Genomic DNA, 21783 nt, shown 5'->3' with positions numbered 1-21783 from the left:
AACAATAGATTAATTAGTTAATGGGTTCCACAGTATCCTAAAAGAACATGAAGTGAGATATGGAAAAGAGTCTTAATAAAAGAAAAGTTATCCAGCTATATTTACTAGCAGAATAATATAGCCAGCAGGCAAGTTCCCTGTTGAACTAAGTTGAGCATTTCTTGTTCCTCTTCTGTTAAAATTGCTTCCTGGCACAGAATTTAGAACAAACAGAGTGTTGCAAGTCTGACAATGAACAGGTTACCACAATCAATGATAACAAAATATCAGCCCATCAATTTTATCTGCCCTGAGTAATTAGGCTGCTGCTAACAGTAGTTTCCAAATAAGTGGTCTGGAGCTACTGCTTGTGGTTTATGAAGAGCTGGCTGAGTCTCTTGCTTGTTTCTAGCTGCTAAACTGTGTTACAGAGATAGCAAAAATAATAATAATATATATATGAAATACATGTAAAAATAATATTAGTAAAATAAGCAATTGCTATAGCTGACATAGGAATGTTTGCAATTGCTAGCAGAAGAGGAAGTGGAACATATGACAGCACATGAGCAGAGAAGTGGTCAGCAAGACATTTACCCTATCTAGGTTATAAAAAGGTTTAACGATTCCTTTAACAGATATGACAAAAATAGGCATATGTTTGAGACTACTGTATCAAATTTACAAATGTTATCTATACCTCTGAGCCAGGGAATGCATGCTGGATAGCTGGGGAGCGTTACCAAGCTCTATCTAGGAGAGGAGTGGGCAACTATGGCCCATGAGCTGTGTCCGGCTCACTAGCTGTTTTAAACAAGCCGTCGAGCTCCCATTGGGGAGCGGAGTCTGGGGCTTGCCCCGCTTCGGTGCGTCAGCCGGGAAGCAGGGTTAGGGGCCGCTCCGTGCAGCCCCTGGAAGCAGCAGTATGTCCCCCTCCAGCTCCTACACTCCCAGGGGGCCTCCACTCAGCATGCTGCCCCCACCCCAAGCACCACCCCTGCAGCTCCCATTGGCAAAGAATCAATGGAAGCTGCAGGGGCAACACCTGCGGACAGGACAGCACGCAGCAGAGCTGCTTGGCCGCGCCTCCGTGTAGGAGTCAGAGGGGAGACATCCTCTGCCTCAGCCCAGAATCCCCTCTCGCACCCTGAACTAATTTCTGGCCCCATCCCAGAGCCCATACCTCCTTCCATACCTGGAGCCCCCTCCCATGCTCTCCACCTCCAGCCTGGAGCACCCTCCTGCACCCCAAACCCCTCATCCCTGGCCCCACCCCAGAGCCTGCACCCCCAACCGGAACTCTCACCTCCTCTCGCATTCCAACCCACTGCCTGGAGCCCCCTCCCACACCCTGAACTCTTCATTTCTGGCCCTAGCGCCCACACCCCCAGACAGAGCCCTCACCCACACCCCCCACCAATTTTGTGAGCATTCATGGCCTGCCATACAATTTCCATACCCAGATGTGCACCTCGGGCCAAAAAGTTTGCCCACCCCAATCTAGGAACTAGAATCAAGGCGGGGGAATTACTGCAGATGCTGGGACAGGTAAATAAATCGAGAGAAGTACCATCCTTTGGGATGAATTGCATATACTGACACAGACCAGGTTCAAGAGACCCAGGAAACAAAGAAAGAGCTTGTGGTATAAAGAGTCAGCATGAACTGACTGGGGGGAGGGGCTCATTTTGTTCCAGCAAACTGACATGACTTTTTAACCAAGAGGGGAAAAAACTCTGCTGAAGGGTTTGAAGAACCGGAACCTGATAAGGTCTCTATAGAAAATATAGCTGATAGCTAGTAAGCTTAAGTGCGCATTTAGGCTTTTTATTGCTTAGGATATGTTTTCTCTGTAATGCTTCTGCCCTAAAAATAAACATACCGTGCTCTGTGTAAGGCTGTTTGGTCACTGGTGAACCAGTGTATTTGCCCTTGATAGAGCAAGTGTGAAACTGCAGATGCTGAGCTAGCTCAGACCTGCTGTGATAATCAATAAATTGCCAGGGGCTTCAACCTAAAGCCCTGGTCTGGAGGGAGAGGGATGCTGGTCCCTGCCCAGAGAAAGGTGACTGTTAGAGGCCCAACACCTATGGGGGCAGTCCTTAAGCAGATCACGGAGAGAGTCAGAGGTCCAGTTACCCAAAATGATGACACAACGTAGTAGTGGAACACGCAACAGTCACAGCCTTGGCTTCTGGTAGCCTATACTGCTTCTTCCATCTGCTGCAGTCCTTGCCACCTACTGATGACTAAGGCTGCGACTTTGTCATGGAGGTCACAGATTCCTTGATTTTCCATGACCTCTGTGACTTCTGAAATGGCCGGGGCTGCCCGAGCAGCTCAGGCAGCTCCTGGGTCAGTCTCAGGCCACACCACTCCCACAGCAGCAGCAGAAGTGTGGGTGTGAGAGGGGGTTCAGGGCTGGGGATTGGGGTGCAGGAGGGGGTGAGGGCTCTGGGTGGAGCTTACCTTGGGGGGGGGGAGCTCCCTGGAAGTAGCAACATGTCCCTTCCTCAACTCATAGCTCTGTGCGCTGCCTCAGCCCGCAGGCACCGCCCCCACAGCTCCCATTGGCCACAGTTCCTGACCAATGGGAGCTGCGGAGCTGGCAGCGTGTGGAGCTAGGAGCTTAAGAAGGGACATGTCGCCACTTTCGAGAAGCTGGGTAGGGAGCCTGACAGCCCCGCCAACCCCCTCTCTGCCCCTCAGCACCAATGGGGGTCCTGGGCTCACACCTTAAAACTCGTGGCACCCCTCTGATTGCCCCCCCCCGAGCATCTGCGCCCCCCCCGTGCACTTGTGGTGCCCCACACTGCTGTCCATTTGCTCTCCCCCCCACAAGCGCCCTCCAGGCTGTCCCCATGCCGAAGACCTCCAGCCCTCCTCCAGTCCACCTTCCCCACCCCTCAAAGCATCCAGAGCCTCCCACATGCACCCACAGCACTCCCAAGATTTAGTCAGGGGTATAGTACAAGTCATGGGCAGGTCACGGGCTGTGAATTTTTGTTCACTGCCCATGACCTGTCTGTGACTTTAACTAAAAATACCTGTTGACTAAAACATAGCCTTACTGATGACGCAGAAAGCATCTTCCATAAAAGCTAGGGCTTCCCTTCACAGTAGGGGTTTTCAAAGATCCTCAGAACAGTTTGTTTGTTTTTTAAACTTTTAAACATAAAAAAAATTTAAAAGTCCAAGACTAATCTACTGTGCCATGGATATGAAGTATAGTGAATCAAAACTGGATTCCAGTAACGCCTAAAAAGGATTCTGCCAAGACTGAAAACTGAAAAGACAGTTTCACTTTCTGATTCTAATGTATTAGTACCATGCTGTTTGGGTTCACAAAGCTACAAGGATATAGATAATTTTAAATCCATCTGATATGTTTATAACATGGAAAAAAAAAAGAAAAAAAACCCGTTACCCTTTCTAACAGTTAAAAATAACCTGCAACCACCAAACATGGGATTTAACCTAAAAGGATTATATCCTTTTAAAATTACAGAATTTTTTTTGTAAATTACTCACCTATTACAAGACGCAGACAAAATACAGAATCCCAGGATATTAGTATTAAAATTCTGAATCAGACTTGCAGCAGTTAGGTCAGCAATGTAGTTTTTTATTAATCAAAATTCTGTGTGTAATCTGGCAGTGGAGCATAAAAATAGGCAAACATACCAGGAACACTTCCATTTGAATAAGTTCACATGCAGGAGTAACAGGGCTTGTGGAGCTGCTGTGTACCTGCAACAAAACCACTCAAATGTTCTCTTATTTCAGTCCCAAAGTTATCTATGTTCCACACAAGTGTAGTGTCCCCTAACTTTTACTGCTGAACATTCCTTATTCGTGATGTAAATAATCATGACATTGAAGTAACAGAGTTATTTATGCTAGAAAATGAATCCCACAGCATTTTAAATTTCCTGAATATATTTTAGGCTCTCTTTTTGGGTCTTGTCAAACATTTAGGCTTTGGTATGTCTGAAGGGTGAAGCTGCAATTCTCATTAACATTTACAAATCAGACCCATACTAAGAAAACCCTCAAATACAAACCCATCAAGCTGAGTATCAGATGGGTAGCCGTGTTAAACTGTATCCACAAAAACAATGAGGAGCCGATGGCACCTTAAAGACTAACAGATTTCTTTGGGCATAAGCTTTCATGGGTAAAAAACCCACTTCTTCAGGTGGATGGCTGATGCATCTGAAGAAGTGGGTTTTTTTCCTACGAAAGCTTATGCCTGTATAAATGAAAAGTTTACTCACATGCCAAGCTCCACCAGGTGGTCCTTTGCCAAACACTATATGTGGGATATAATGATGCTGTTCTAGCTTCCAGTGCAGAACAGGTGGGTAATCATAGCCAAAGTCAGCATCTGGATGAAGCAGTGTATCAAAAAGTACTGCAACTGGATTGGAAGAACGTCCTTCAAGACCTTCAGACAAGTATTCTAAATCCTATATTAAGAAGAAAGATTTCCTTGTTAATGCAACTGTTACCATACAGTATAGTTTTAATGTGCAGACAGAATTTCAGCTGGAAATCACTACTGCAAAATCAAACAAAGGAAAACTGCAGTAATTAGTTATAGTTTAGTTAAAATATTTACTATAATGGTATATTCAAAGCAATTTTAGATACAATACGTGTCACTGTTTCAGTATTGCCATAACTGTGAAAGGAGTTTCTGTCCCTCTCAATAGGAGCTCACTTTTTAATGCATCAATAGCTGGCAATATTTGAAAACTATCAATAGAGACATTTGAGAAATAAAAACAGGACAACACAGCTGAAATACATTTCACTAGGAAAACCTTTTAGGGGGACAGAGTAGATTGATACTTTTAAAAAAAGGATAGTTCCTCTTAATTAGGGATGGTTTGCATTCCCAAGAAGAGTCAACTCTAACAACATAAATTAGGATTGTACTCATTGTTTGAACATAAAGAAAATGTACAACAACTTTTAAAGTTACCAGTTAAGTCTATTAGTAAAAGGACAAGTCAGCCATAGTTTTAAATCATAGAGGTTACCATAAAATGAACAGGTTCCCTAAATCACACTCTCCATCATTGTGTGGTTATACTTACTCCCCTGATGCGGAGGGGTTGGGCTAAATGACTTCTATCATGTCAAGGTCAGCCCCTTGTATGAATGGCTATTCCCGAATTTATTTCAATACTATTTATTCTTTTTTACTAGTCTTTTTAGGTGAATTAGAAACTATTTTATAAATGTAGTTTTCCTTTAACAGACATTTTATAAAACTTCCTACCAGGGTAAAAGCGGGTACTGGTAAGAAGTGGGCACTGACGGGGGGGAGGGAAGGGGGCAAAGATGTTAAAGCGCTGCCACGGCACAGGACCCTCCTTAAAGCACTGCCACAGCAGCGCTTTAACGTCATTCCCCCTTTTGCCCACCCCAGGCCGCTGACCGGGGAGGTGGGGGGGCACAGGTGCCCCGGGGCTCCCAGCTGCCACTGCTGCTACCATGGCAGCGGCCAGAGCCCCAAGCTCTTTAAATCACTGCTGGAGCCCCGAGATGACACCCAGCCCTGCCCCTTCTGCCTGAGGCCCCGCCCCACCAGTAAGTATTTAATGTTACTTTCACCCCTGCATCTACAAATATTTATATTCTTTTTTCAACATCCACCTAACTGCTATGACTTCAAAGCCAGAAACATCAGCTTAGCAAAGGACTTTGCAACTAACCAAAAGAAAAACTAAGCCTTTAGACACTATTTTGTTGACAAGGCATGGAGATGTTTTATTCTCCAAAATCAGACTGAAGCCCTGTGGGTGCAAAGTCAGACGCATACACAGCATTTATAGCCAGCAGCAAAGACAAATTGCTTTCCTGCCAAAATCAAACCTGGATTCACTGAGGCCTACAAAGTTGGCACCTGAGTGATGTTAAAAACAAACAAACTACTTCATAGTTCAAATCTTCCTATTTTCTTTCCTCTACCCAGATTATTTCTCCCTCCCTATATCAGATGAATTAATACACTGTTACAGTGAAATATACATACCAGTACATGACTAAGTGCCCAGTCACTTACTTACTGATGGACATAGTGCTTATCATCATTAAATTAAATTCAGACTATAAGCAGATGTAAACAGCACTTACTTTGAGATGAATAATTTTACAGCATAACTGAAATTAGCCCAGTAAATTCAGTGTTATTTTTGTGCAAGTGAAGATGCTGAATGTTAACAACTTGTTAAATATTTTAACTGTGACTGGATAAAGTATGCTGGATCCCCATAAAGTAGCTGTCTTAAATTTCTGGATTAATAATTATCACTTAGTTAGCACTTTACAAATTCAAACCCCTTTACAAATATGATCTTAATTTTACAGGTGAGAAAAATGGAGGGAGAGAGATCAGGTGACTTGCTCAAGGCCACAGTAGGAGTTGCTGGCTCCCACTCCTATGCTTATATCATGCCTCCCTCAAGGAGTAATAGTGTAGGTCTTGAAGAATTCTTTGCAGGTTAAGACCATGCCAATGGCATTACATATCTTAAATGATTATAAAGTATCTTAAGAAGCTCATAAAAGGAAACAAAGTGTTTACTAGTTTGGTCTGTTAAAGGAAAACATTTGAATGAAGTGTTAGTGAAAACTTACTTGGTCAACAATAGAGAGATGTCTAGCTTCTTCTAATTTACTATGCAAAATGGGATTTGGATGTACAGCTTCAGGAGACAAGTATGGCCTATACCCAGACAGCATGTAAGAAAGGCAAATTCCTGAAGGTCCATTCCCTGTTAAAAACAAAAGTTAAAACATTTTAACAAGCATTTTAAGAAGTCTTATTACAACAGCTAAGATATGTATATTACCACAAAAGTAGCAAAATAACTACATTGTAGCAATGTCCCCAAATGTGCTATGCATACAGCATACTATCCCTACTCAGAAAAGCTTACAGTCTAAAATCTTCACCCTACAATAAATCCTAGCACTGGGGACCTTTTCAAAAACCCTGCAGAATGCTTTTTGGGTGGTGGGGGAGAATAGTTGGTTAAAAAGAGAAGAATAGGAGAACAAACATGATATTTAAGCCTGTCTCAAACGTAAGTATGTCAGTATAGGTCAATGTAGGACTGATTAAAATAAAAACTCGGTCACAAAGTATAAACACAATATACATCCAATATGGCAATGAAATTTGATAGATAGTAAGTTTTGTCTACTTGGCGTTCTTTCTGGTTAGCGAAGCCATTTAATGACGACAAATATGAACTGGTTTGAAAAAGAGTAGAAAAGGAGCTCACTACAAAAGATGACAAAATCAAAACAAAGGTGTCATTTGCAAGTTCAATTGCATCACCTTTCAAGCTGATTTATAAGACATTTCTGCCCTGCCAATACTATAACTAGTAGAATCAGTAGAACTGATTACAACAGAGTTGTTTGAGAATTGGTTACAATAGGAGAGAAAATTGCAAAGTGGATAGGATTTAAGTGTCTCTGTAATCAAGTTAAACATAAGAACCAGTTATCTACTACGTGCATCGCCAGTGCCCAGCACTGTAGGACCTTGATTTGGTTGTCACCTAAATATTAGCATAATACACATATACAAACAGAAATACTATGTTAAAAGAACATTACTAAGTTTGCAAAGTCAACCCTCAAAAGTTATGAGAAGCCAGGATTACGGTTGCCTATGCAACCTTAATTTGGTCCCCTATGCATTTGATATAGTCTCTAATTACATGATTACATATTATTTTTTCCACAGCATCACTGCCTCATCTAGTATACAGGATGGATGGTGCTCATTTAATGAGCAACTATTCAATACTTTGTTTTATCCTCTTTGTTCAATTTTGGCCTTATTTATCGCACACTGTTGAAACTTTACTCTGAAGACAGAATTATTAGTTTCCTCATGGGCATTTATATGGCACTCATTATAATATCCGAGTGCTTCACATTTAGAACCACTGCACAAACCTCTGCCACTTAAACTAATGGAGTAACTGACAGCAATAGATTATTAGTACCAGCGTATAATTAAATAATAAACCTAGTTACGGAGACGCTCTGAGGTTTCATCTACGTTACAAGAATGTCCCCACAACTGGGTCAAAGATTTAACCAATTACAGGGAAAACAAAGTCCTGTGCACAACATAACACAACTGGGCCCCCTGACTTTATTAACATTGTAATGTAGATGGGGCTCAGATTATTTTCTGATCAAATGGTTTTAAATAAAATATATATTTTAGATGGTAAGCTCTTCAGGACAGGAATCACATTTTTCTACAGTGTCTATCCCTAATGGGGCCCTGATCCTCTTTGTGGCATCTAGGTATTACTGCAGTATAAATAAATAATATACATTTTAATTTTAAACTCCAACCACCCCTTTGTCTAGTTATATAAATATTGGCTGACTGCATAATGGTAGAAGTGGGTCTTGGTCAACAGTAATCTATGATAAAAGAACCCTCATTATCATAAATTAAGACACTGTAGTGCAAATAGCCATCTTTGTGAACCAATGAATGTAAAAATGGTTTATTGCAAACATTGTTTTTTGGATGAGAACTTAAGGAACTTGTGTTTACAGAAGAATGAACTGCATTCTGGGCAAAACAGACTGAGTTCAAAAGCTAAGGTGTTTGTTTAGCACAGGACATATCTGAGATGTGGGGGGAAGGAAGGACTATCTTGAACTTTGACATGGATCTTTTGGGGATCAGGAACAGCATGGAGTACAGACATGGGCTTCTCCGTGAATGGAGAACCATCTCTATTGTTCCAATCTGAAGGAGAAGAAATATTGCCTCGCTTATACTTATATTTGCTTTTAGAGATGTGTATGTTAAATTCAATGATAAAATAAGGTAAACATACACCTACCTGTTCTGATTAATTCTATTTAGTATTTCTCTTGGACTTTGTACATCATTCAGCAGTACTAATATTTGATGTTACTTTTAATGAAAGTAGGAGCAAAGTTTTCAGACAGAAGTATGATTTTCAAATTGATAGTGTCCGTTTAGCAATATTTTAGAAACATTTATTGAAAGATTTTTCCCCAGTAAAACACTTTTTACAACAAGAGGGAGTTTGTTAAATGAAGATTTGTTTCATCTTCTCAGTTTTCCCTTCTCTTTACCTTTCTTTTACTGAATAAATGCCAAATAAAAATTTTTATTTCGCAACACAATAGAAAAACCAAGTCCTGGCTACAAAACTGTGAACACAAAGCACTGCTAATACTGTGGCAGGAAAGAATAAAAAATTAGTAACTTAAAAGTAAGTTACCCTAAAAAAACCTCTCTCCAAGTCCCAACAGCACTATTTATCTGAGTAAGGACTATCTGCATGAATAAGGATTTGCAGGATCAAGTCCTAAATTACACATAAAATAGGGAAAGATGACAGACAAAGGTCAGGGGAGATTAAGGGAAGGACAAAATAAGCTTAAAATAATTGTGTAATGAATACATCATGTTACTCGTTTTATTACTAAATTTGTGCAGTGGGAAGACACTAAGGCTTTGTCTACACTTGCAGAGTTTTTGCGCTATCAGTTTCACTGGTGATAGGGAACCAGTAAAAGAAAGGCACTGGTTTGTGTTCTCACTTACTTCCACAGGCATCAGATCATGTTCACATCTGCAGCACTTCCATCGAGAGCAGCGCACTGAGGGCAGCTATCCCACAGTGCAGCTCTCTCCATTTTGAGGATAGGTCTTGAGGGAAGGGGGGTGATCACAGAGCAGCATGGGTCCCTGCACAGCCTGCTCTCCCCAAACACTGATCAGCTGCAGTAGATCAGCATTGCTCCAAGGAAGGGATCATTTGCCCCGTGGAGCATCCATTGTCACCATGCCAGATAAGTGAGCACTTGCCAAGAAAACAGGAAGGGGAGTTTCAAAGTTCCCAGGTCTTTACAGGGGGAGGAGCGAATGTCTGTTTACCTGGCGTCAGAGCAGCAGAGCTGCTGACCAGAGTGGTCACCTAGACACTGTGGGATATCCTCTGGAGACTAAAAGCTGTGTAAACAGAAAGAACGTTTCTTCACTTACACATCACTGCAAAAATATCACCGGTAAGAACTGTATGCCTTCTGAGTTTCACAGCAAAAAGTCATTGGCAAGTGTAGATGCTCCCATGTTTTTTGCACAAAAAAAAGGGACTTTTTGTGCTTTAAATGGCAAGTGTAGACATGCCCTAACATTGGGAAACTAAAAGAAAGATGGGCAATGAATGAGGGATGGGAAGGAAGACTGGGAGATTACATGGCATATATGAGGAAGATCATTTCAGTCACAAGAGGCAGCACAGGAGAAAGCACAGAGGCACTTGGAGAAAGACCAAGATGAAATACAGTGAACAAACTTGCCATTCTTTCTTACTAAAGTATTATTTCAAATCTTTAAGACTTCTTACTTGCAACAGGTGCATATTAGAGATAATAGGCTGTCCACTGAGGGATCAGGTTATAAGATTTCCAGTTCTAAAATATATGATTTAAAAAAGTGTTCGGACATATTTGGGATAAAAACGTTTATTTTTCACTGGAAGAAGTTATGGCTGCTGCATTTGATGTGGGCAAGTAGAGGAGTTCTGAAGGTAGCAGCAGTACTTAGCACAGGTATTTGTATAATGCACAATTATTGAAAACTAGTGCAAGTTTTGAATCAGGAACCATATGGCAGTCCTGGACCATGACTGGCAGAATGCCAGGAAACTTTCTCTTCCTGCAGGGTATGAAACTCACCATAGCAATAGATGCCTTGGTCATCTCCAGGTTAACATATTATTGTGGGCACTATGTTTGGCTAATAATGATGCATCAGATGAGATAGAGTTCAGCACCTTGCTTTGGCCACTCAGCAGGTGGGGAAGATTCCAGAACTCAAGCTCCAGCCCAAGCTCGGACATCTACACTGCAACTGTACGGCCCCATAGCCCAAGTCAACCGACACGGGCCAGTCACAGGTGTTTTACTACAGTGTCGACATATCCACAGGATCCACTCCTGAAGAATTTATTTCTTCTAGCAGTTCGTCATTTGTCAACCTTTGTAGTACAAGCCTTTAATAAACTGTTTTACCAAGTCTACAGTTTAACAACTTAAACTGATTATCTTGGTGAAGAATCAGTTTTATGATGTGATGATTTTAATTGCTAACAGCACCCAGACACTATAGTGATTGCTGTATCAGAAAAAAAGTTGAATAAATACAGTTCAGGATGGATTTAAAAAAATCAGTGATTTAAAATAAACACAAATTGAATTTTTAAAATTTAAAATAGATACAAAAAATTAAGCAGTATATGGTTTCTGCCAAAGTTTTGAAGAAAGTCAAACCAACAGGTTGAAGTCACTGGCTAAGCATCTGGAACCACAGTCTGCTGAAGTGCTAAAACAGCTTTTGACAGCTGTAGGCTCTTCTGCAGACGCAGAGAGAATATTTTCTTCATTTAAATTCAGCGAGTTGAGTTCCATGATTACTTCAAAGCTAAAAACCAATAGATGTTGACAAAGCAGGAAAGCTTGTTTTCTCTTCCAATCTAGTAATAAAAACTAGGTGTGAGAGGATGAGTTCTACTAGTTCTGAAGTATCAAAGGACATGATGATAAGAATCAGCTGAACTCACTAACTGCAGATATTGCTTCCTTTGTTTAATAAATCAGTTATTTTTAAATGCAAAACATTTTGCTAAGCTTTTTGATAAACTTTTTTTCTTATGTATACAGCACATTAAAGTAGTTATTAACTACTTAAAAAACTTTTAAAATGCTGTTTTGATATTTTTAATTGAATTGAAATTTCCATACCAGAGTGGGACACAAATCACAAGCAAAAAAAATTAATCAGCTAGTAAATAAGAAATGAATTATTCACCGTTTTCTAATATAATAAAAAATATAAAAATTAGGAATCTGAATAAATATAACTTAAGCTATATAATTACTCAAATGTCTATAGATACAGAGTATCTTCCTTGCAAAAAGAAACACCACGTTTAGTGTAGAGGCAATTTTTAGTTGCAAAACCATGTTTTATGATTATCAACCAATGAAAATCAACCTTTTGTTTAGGAGAATAAGTAAAAATTAAAATGCAAAACATGATTAAAAATCAATTTTAATTGATTCCTGCTTGCTGATTTAAATGATGATTACAGTGAGTTAAATAATCAATTTTGATTTAAATCAATCAATCTACCCTGATAGACTTATGTCTCAGTAACTGTAATTGTACTGTACAAAAATTGCCTAATTGTAATGTTTGCATCTTCCAGTCTAATTCATTCAAACAAAGCGCTCTCCAAGTCCAGTCTTAATGACATAAGTAGGACTTCATGCAGGCATAAAGGTGTGCTCAAGTATATTAGACTGCAGAATTGAGGCCTAAATCTCTACTGCACTCAAATCTGGTATCTGCCAACAAACTCACCATTCATGCCAAAACACTGCTGCCTCAATATCTTCCAGTAAAATAAACATTTTCAGTTCAAATACATTTCAATGATAACCAGTCATTTGACTTAATCATAGAAGATTAGGGTTGGAAGGGACCTCAGAAGGTCATCTAGTCCAACCCCCTGCTCAAAGCAGGACCAATCCCCAGACAGATTTTTACCCCAGTTCCCTAACTGTCCCCCTCAAGGATTGAGCTCACAACCCTGGGTTTAGCAGGCCAATGCTCAAACCACTGAGCTATCCCTGACAACTTGATAGTAATATTGTTAACTGTATTAATTGTATCAATCTAACAAACACCTTCACCTTGGAGATGGGTTATCATTTGGCAAACACCAATTTATTTAATTATAAATGGATTTGCACTCCTGGTTCTTAAAAAAGTAATGGTAGTGCCAGAGAACACAAAATAATCTCTGGAGATAACTCACCTATTATTACTATTGGCACAGTCAGGAGCGGGTCCCCAGTCAGAGTGGTTTCTTCTAGTAAGGGCATTCTTTTATCTTTCCTCCCAAGGTTGTCACCAAAATGCTGCACTAAGGAGCTCAAAAGTTGTCCTTCACTTTCAGAGCCACTGTAATTTCTATTTGAGAAAAAACATCAGTTGAGCATTACAGCACATTCTTCAAAAATTAAGTCACTACTGGATCATTGCCTTAAAACTGTCGAATTGATAAAAAACTCTGATTGCATTACGCAAAAGAAAAACAAACACTAATCAGTTCACATACAGAATTTTATTCTTCAGTATAACTTTTCCCACACCGAATATTGCTTCTTTGCTACAATAATGGGGGAAAAAAACCTATTTCCTCCAAAAAAGATCACAAAAGGATACAGACGGAAAAAGAAAAGGACCTGCAGAATATAATCTAATGTGTGTCTCATTCAAATTCAGTGTCCAATTATAAATCTAGTGATTTAAACTATTGCTTCCCCACACCCTTTTTATACCTTAAATGTAATAAATATTTGGTTCTTGGCAATAATTGCCTACCAGGCTTCCAGCAATGCCAAAGCTTAGGTCAAACATTTATCAACCTATAAACATAGTATTTAATTACAAAGGTTTTTTCCCTAAATCAGTCAAAAAATTAAATGCAATACTTTCCAAAGTTTTACTAGACATTGATGTAATTGATAAATTACATACATCTGGAGAACTTGGGATAATTTATATTCAAATTACAACTCCAGTTCAATGCAAAAATAACTTATTAAAAATAATCAACAGACTCTCTAATGAACTCACAGATGTTCTGAATTGAACAAGAACAATTTCAATAGACTGTTTCTGCTAAATTCACTCCCAATAATATAATCCTTTTAGATTCAAAAATTCACTATTTGTTTTACAGTGGCCAAGTGTGAGATAAATACTTCAAAAGAGATCCTTGTCCCAAGAAGTTTATAGACTACTTGGATTTCTGTTAGATTAAACCACACTGTACAAACTCCTCTCTTTGAATCATTTTGTGGTGTTATTAGAGCACATTCTTTATTGGTATATCTAAAAGGATACTGGCAGGTTAAAAGAACAGGAGTACTTGTGGCACCTTAGAGACTAACAAATTTATTTCAGCATGAGCTTTTGTGACACCATCATAGGACTTAATCACATCAGCCACACCATCAGGGACTCGTTCACCTGCACATCTACCAATGTGATATATGCCATCATGTGCCAGCAATGCCCCTCTCCCATGTACATTGGCCAAACCAGACAGTCTCTACGCAAAAGAATAAATGGACACAAATCTGACATCAAGAATCATAACATTCAAAAACCAGTGGGAGAACACTTCAACCTCTCTAACCACTCAGTGACAGACTTGAAGGTGGCAATTTTGCAACAAAAAAACTTCAAAAACAGACTCCAAAGAGAGACTGCTGAACTCGAATTAATATGCAAATTAGATACAATTAACTCAGGCCTAAACAGAGACTGGGAATGGTTGGGTCATTACACTAATTGAATCTATTTCCCTATGTTAAGTTCTCCTCACACCTTCTATGGGTCATCTTAATTATCACGTCAAAAGTTTTTTTTTCTCCTGCTGATGACAGCTCATCTCAATTGATTAGACTCTTCCTGTTGGTATGCATACTTCCACCTTTTCATGTTCTCTGTATGTATAAATCTCTCCTGTCTCTGTGTTCCATTCTATGCATCCGAAGAAGTGAGCTGTAGCTCACGAAAGCTCATGCTGAAATAAATTTGTTAGTTTCTAAGGTGCCACAAGTACTCCTGTTCTTTTTGCGGATACAAACTAACATAGCGGCTACTCTGAAACCTGGCAGGTTAAAAGTAATCTGAAAATCAAGTTCTTACCTATTGTACGGCACTCCAAATTCTTTAAGATTTGAAATCATTTAAAAATATAATTTACTTTTTTAGGACTGTGTTTAAGGACAGGGACACCAAAAGTCCAGTATTACCCCTTCCCAATCAGGCAGGTACACCCAGATAATTTAAGTGAATACAGTTGCTGACTAATTAAACCATATCCATTGTCTTCTGTCTTTCTTCTGGCATGGCTGGACAATGCTAGTAAGTGCCTCTCCACCTATTTTCCCCAGAAACTAGAGTAAAGAGGCTCACTGTCTTACTGTGTCTACTAAAATTGACAATTACTGTTATAGTATCACTAGCCTAGTGTGATGATATTTTTTTAAAGGACGCATATAACTGCTTTTTTGCATTTTACTCAGCTTGGAAAGTAAAAATAGATTAGTTTCATCCCACTCCTCCTCCAAGAGCATATTTGTTCTCAAATGAACTTGCACAGTACTGCAAAGTTTGATTTCCAAGCACTGTAGCAGACTCAGTTTAAACAAATAACTTTACATTCGAATATTTAAAAGAAAAATCATGAGAATATTTTGACTAAATTGTGGGCCTAAATCAATCAGCTGTGTCTCTTTAAATCTAACTATCCTTTGTCTGCCCAATTATGTTCTTGGCATCCATAATGTTAAAAGTAATAAGGTGTCACTGAGACATGTTTGTGTGCATGTAAAGTGCAAAACATATTCTTTAGTTAGGCAGCAGTATCTTGTATACAGATACTCTTCTCTAAGATTCAAATATATTGCACTGTACCATTTGGTTTGAAGTTCTAAGTTCCCACACAAAATTGAAGGACTGTGGTGTCCTTGATAATGTGGATTCTTCTGTAGTAGGATGCAACACCATATATTCACTGTGTTTATCCCACGATAGAAGCTATTTGAGATGAGTTTCTTCTTGGTTCTTTATCAGCCAGGTAACACAGAACAGTACATTAAAATTAAACTAAAAGCATTTTTAAGTATTTAACTGAATCCAACTTTTAATTTATATCCTACAGAAAAAAATCTTTGTTAACTTTGGGTTAAGACTGTAGGACTGCACCAGCACAAACCATGAAAAGAAAGAAAGGCAGCTAAACAACTCAACACATTATCAACACTCCACTCAACAGTTCCCCTTTCCAATTAACTCCGGCCAACCACACTCCATATATCTTCATCCACATCTCAAGCAACTAACATGTAGCCCTAATGCCAACTATGCAAATAATAAACTTTACATACACATAATATGCAGATTTCTATTCTAATTCCTACCTAACAGATAAAACCAAATCCAAATCATTCCTGCTAACCTTCTCTCGGCAAAATTTCATTCAACCCCTTAGAATCCCCAAAGCCTTTCTTGCTATGCCTGTCTCCTCACATCCCCACTCACACCCAGCTTCCTCTCTCCCTCTTACAGCCCTACCTGGGATATCAGAAGTAGCTGATGGATATGATCAGTCTACAAAGGCTCAAAAGCCTGATTAAAAGAAAATAGTTACAAGATTAATTGTGAAATTTCAAATGTGATGCGTGTCTGGTCTTTAGTATTATTTGAACATAAAAGACACATTTGGATATTGTAGGGACTATGAATGTTTAGCTAAAGGTACCAAAAGAAATGTGAAGAAAACGTGATAAATTCAAAAGTAGGCCAATTAAAAATGTTTCCTCTACTTAAGTTAGTATATTTGATTAAAATATTATATAGAAAATTATTTTGTTCTCTGAAGAGTTATCGTGTCAGCTCTGGAGACTAAGTTTAATCATTAAGTGAAAATCTCAACGAGGGCTTAACTACAGAGTTACTAATGCCATCTCTTTTCTAATCTTAAACCAAATATGAACGTAAAACCCAAAACAATTTTTCTGTAACAAGGATAACATACATCATTATAACCTTGATAGACAACTTTGGGAGTAGGGGGGATTTGCTAACATGACTATTAGCTCTTATCCTGAATAACTACAAGTGGGCACAATGGTTTGTCAGTTACAGAGTCATGGCCAAATAATGCTATTATGGTCATAACAAAGGCATCTAGTAGTATGTTTTCTTCAGATAACTAAATTTAAAATTAGCTTGCAATAAACAAGGAAGCTAATACTTTTAGGGTTTTTTTGTTTTGATTTTTTAGTTATCAGTGCAGAAAAAAGTTGTCAAGGAAAATGTTAGATTATATATAAATAATATAAAATCTAAGTCAAGATTTTCTTTCCAGACCGAATCATATCAAATTCTTCTGTAGCATCTATCATTTAACTGGCCACGGCATGGTTTTGTCGGAAGGATGCCTTATCCAACACTATAAATTTTAAAATACTGAAAACTTAATTTAAGCCACCCTTTCTTCAATAGACAATTTCCAGTTTTAAGTGATTCCTATTCCAGTATAATTTTTACAAAAATACTTCTGCTAAGCCCACCCTTGGGTGAGAGATAAAATACAGGTTTTAGAGTTCACTAAAATATAGGCTCAAATTTAAATTTTGTAAAAACAAGCTTTTAAAAACTTTAATACCAATAAAAATGTTTTTAAAACAAATGTCCACTGAATCTTCATTAAAAAAAATCCCATTCAGTGTTTGAAACCCAGACACTGCAGTACTAAGAACCCAAAAATAAAAGGGAGAATCAACAAATGTGAAAACTACTTTACTGATTTTCACTGTCCAAGTTGAAATAGAAGAGAAGTATACAAACAGCATAGTAGTGACTAGTATATTTTCTTTCCACCTTTCAATTCTTTTACTTTTAATCTAAAGTGCTAAGGTAATAAGTAAACAAATGTTTGTTTATAACAGGATTTCTAAGTTGACAGTGTCTCAGTCCGTTCAAAGTTTAAGACTACAGGAATACCGTACATTAATTTTTTCAACACCCATAGTAATTATTATAATCCCTACTTTACAATTGAGTAAATGCACCAAAACCTTGTGCACACTGAGCCAAAGGCACTACAGTCTTGTTTAAATTGAGCTCTTTCTTACAATCTCTCACTGTCTAGACATGCTCTTGAACAAGGTTAAATGACAGGGCTGTAGAAACATCAGCAGCCAGTCTACACTAATGCGCTCGCCACTGCCAGCACCAGTGAAGTTACAATGGAGACGGAAGCTTGAGAATAAAGCTCAGTGCAGACAGAGCTAGAGAGTTTAAGTGATTTGTCCAATCACACAATTTCTGTGGCACATTCAGAAACAGAAACTAGATCTCCCGACTCCCTGTCCTATGCTTTAACCACTAGATATATTTTTCCAAATACACAAAACAAAATAGGAGTAGGGATGAACATACAAATAACAGCTCCCTAAAAAAAACCCAACAACATTTTATGGTTAAAAAACTACAATGAGCACCAAATATTCAGCAAATACTCTGAATTTGCATTCTCAAAAATAGCATGCAATTATTTTCTGCACACAATCTTAGGCATGCCCATTTTTGTATACATATATGAGCATGTGTGATTCCACAACCAGAAGAGCCAGAGGATGGAGTCAGGACTAACACAGGCTGGCTACTGGAGATCTGGTCTTTTACTCCCATTAATACACACCTATCTCTGCCCCAACCCCCAACCACACCCAGACACAACTATGTTTCCCAAATTCTCTCCCCCACAACCTGGTCCTCCCCACATCCTTCCATTGCCCCCTATTTCTGTCCCCCCACAGCTGTCTCCTCCCACCCCTATTTGGCTTATATTCCAACCCTGTTCCTTCACCTCCCTACCGCTACCCACATCACAGTCATTCCTGTCACAACACCATCTCCCTGCTCCCTACCCACAAGCTGGTCATTCCTCTTGTAACCCCACCTCCCCGCCCCCAACACTCATCACAGCCATTCTCTTTGTGACCCCACCATCCTGCCCCACACACACCACTACTCTCATCACAGCCCTTCTTGACCCCAACATCCCACTATCACAGCCATTCCCCTTGCGACCCCATCCCCCCCACATCCCACCCCATCACAACCGTTGCCCTTGTGACCCCACCTTCCTACACCCCCACCTTTACCCCATCATGATCATTCTCCTCACCACCTCCCTGCCCCTCCACACCCCTACCCCCATTACTACCATTCCCCTCACAACCCCACCAACCTGCCCCCGCAACATCCATCATGACCATTCCCTTCACAACCCCACCTTAACCCCCGCTCCCCCACTACTCATCACACCCCTTCCTGACTCCACCATCATGCCCCCCACCACAGCCACTCCCCTGGGGACCCCACATCTACCCCCATCACAGCCAAACCCTTTGCAACCTCCCCCGCATCTTGTCCCGCAGATACACCCCTACCCACATCACGGCCATTCCCCTGGGGATCCCACTTCCCCACCCCCATCCCGGCCATTGCTCTCGCGACCGCAGCATCTCTCCCCGCGTGTCCCCCCCTCACTCTCCCCGCGCCTCCCGCCCGGCCTCTCTCAACCTGCAGCGGGACTCGGCGCGCGGCTTCCGCACGGGAGCGGGCAGGCGCCTTGCCCCACAGACCGGCGGGGATTCACCTGAAGTGGCGGGCCAGGGAGCAGCGGCAGCACCACACCGGCATGGGCGGACGGGCGCGGGGAGCCGGCTGGCGGCTGAGCTGAGCGGCGGCTGGTCCGGGCTGCGCTGCTCCGCCTCCTCTCGCTGCCGCCGCACTGGGGCCCGGCTGGCTCGGTGCCTCTTCCCCGCCCGGCGGCCTCAGGTCACGCGGGGGAGAAGCCGGAACCGGCGGGGATGCGGACGCGCCTGGGCGGGGACTGCCGCCGTCTCCGCTGTGGATACGCGGCGGAGGGGAAGGAGGCCGGGCCGCGGGAGGCGAGACAGCAACCCGGTGCGCAAGAGTCTGATCGCGGGGCACAGGCGGGCTTGGGATGGGGCAAGTGATGGAGACTCGGGAAACGGGTATTGAGCATCTCGGCCCGTGCGGGTGAACAGCCCAAGGCCAGCCCCACAGCCCTGGGCGAGCTCGTCCCTACGACCCGTCACAGCCCCGGCCCTTCTCCTGGTCCCAGACAGCAACACCCCGCAACCCCTTCCTTCTTCCACCCTGCCCCCAAATAACAACACCCCCATAGCCTCTTCTTCCACCCTGCCCCCAAACAACAACACCCCCATAGCCTCTTCTTCCACCCTGCCCCCAAACAGCAACACCCCCATAGCCCCTTCTTCCACCCTACCCCCAAACAGCAACGCCTCCATAGCCCCTTCTTCCACCCTATCCCCATATAGCAACTTCCCCATAGCTCCTTCTTCTACCCTACCCCTATACAGGGATTCCCCCATAACCCCTTCTTCCACCCTATCCCTATACAGCAACACCCCCATAGCCCCTTCTTCCACCCTGCCCCCAAACAGCAACACTCCCATAGCCCCTTCTTCCACCCTGCCCCTATACAGCAACGCCTCCATAGCCCCTTCTTCCACCCTGCCCCCAAACAGCAACACCCCATAGCCCCTTCTTCCACCCTGCCCCTATACAGCGACTCCTCCATAGCCCTTTCTTCCACCCTGCCCCCAAACAGCAACTCCCCCATAGCCCCTTCTTCCACCCTACCCCCATACAACAACACCCCCATAGCCCCTTCTTCCACCCTGCCCCTATACAGCAACTCCTCCATAGCCCCTTCTTCCACCCTGCCCCCAAACAGCAACACCCCATAGCCCCTTCTTCCACCCTGCCCCTATACAGCGACTCCTCCATAGCCCTTTCTTCCACCCTGCCCCCAAACAGCAACTCCCCCATAGCCCCTTCTTCCACCCTACCCCCATACAACAACACCCCCATAGCCCCTTCTTCCACCCTGCCCCTATACAGCAACTCCTCCATAGCCCCTTCTTCCACCCTGCCCCTATACAGCAACTCCTCCATAGCCCCTTCTTCCACCCTGCCCCCAAACAGCAACTCCCCCATAGCCCCTTCTTCTACCCTACCCCCAAACAGCAACACCCCCATAGCTCCTTCTTCCACCCTGTCCCCATACAGCAACTCCCCCATAGCTCCTTCTTCTACCCTACCCCTATACAGCAACTCCCCCATAGCTCCTTCTTCCACCCTATCCCTATACAGCAACTCCCCCATAGCTCCTTCTTCCACCCTACCCCATACAGCAACTCCCCCATAACCCCTTCTTCCACCCTACCGCCATACAACACCCCCATAGCCCCTTCTTCCACCCTGCCCTCAAACAGCAACACCCCCATAGCCCCTTCTTCCACCCTGCCCCCAAACAGCAACACCCCATAGCCCCTTCTTCCACCCTGCCCCCAAACAGCAACACCCCATAGCCCCTTCTTCCACCCTGCCCCCAAACAGCAACACCCCTCTCACTGCCACAGAGCAACTCCTGCCCCTGGAAAACAATCCCTTTCTGACCTCTCAGAGACAGCAGCACCCCCTAACACCATTAACAGCCCTTTCCCATGCATACAAAATAGACAATTCCCCCATTGGTTCCTGCGCCACACAGGCTGTAACACTCCCATAACCTGTCACTTGCAGGAATACCCTTCTTCACACAGCCATATAGTAACTCTGTTAGGACCATGGCAGCCAAAGATAGGAGCATGTCAATCACTGTACCTCATCAGGCCAGGAACCCTGTAGTCCAGCATTCTGCATCAGATACTTGAGAGGAAGATACAAGACACTCCATAATGGACAATTATGGAATAACTTGCTTATTAGAGAAGTTTCTTCCTACAGCCAAACGCTTATGTCCTGAAACACCAGTGTTGAGATAAAAACATTGACATTAAGGTGCCTAACATGTGACCCACCAGATTTCTGTGAGCTGTAGTGGAGGTGCAGAAAGTCTGTATTCCTGGCCTGTGTATGACTGACCAATTCTTTGGGCCCTGCTTAGGTTTGCCAATTATGGTTGGATATATTGCAGAAGGTTTCATCACATGACATAATCATTAATTCCTGGAGACTCCAGGACAATCCTGGAAGATTGGCAACCCTAGCCCTGTTGGAGTGTC

General features: G+C 42.0%; 1 protein-coding gene across 3 annotated transcripts in view; it reads right to left on the bottom strand.

Moving 5' to 3' along the window:
• Nucleotides 1-19439, bottom strand: part of OSGIN2 (oxidative stress induced growth inhibitor family member 2) — a 29753-nt gene extending 10314 nt beyond the window's left edge. Inside the window, exons 1-4 of one of the 3 annotated variants that reach the window (XM_032795318.2) lie at nt 19323-19439; nt 12891-13045; nt 6628-6764; nt 4257-4448 (exon numbers count right to left, since the gene is read on the bottom strand). In XM_032795318.2, coding sequence (XP_032651209.1) covers nt 4257-4448; nt 6628-6764; nt 12891-13045; nt 19323-19366 — 528 coding nt within the window. In that variant the 5' untranslated portion in view covers nt 19367-19439. Of the gene's footprint in view, nt 1-4256; nt 4449-6627; nt 6765-9610; nt 9689-9943; nt 10019-12890; nt 13046-19322 lie in introns of those variants that run through there. The other 2 variants (XM_075063091.1, XM_075063092.1) reach the window with 2 other exon arrangements.
• Nucleotides 19440-21783: the final 2344 nt, after the last annotated feature.

The sequence above is a fragment of the Chelonoidis abingdonii genome, chromosome 2, assembly GCF_003597395.2.
Source record: "Chelonoidis abingdonii isolate Lonesome George chromosome 2, CheloAbing_2.0, whole genome shotgun sequence".
Lineage (NCBI taxonomy): Eukaryota > Metazoa > Chordata > Testudines > Testudinidae > Chelonoidis > Chelonoidis abingdonii.
The sequence above is the reverse complement of the archived record's forward strand: the minus strand, read 5'-3'. Positions and strand labels throughout refer to the sequence as shown.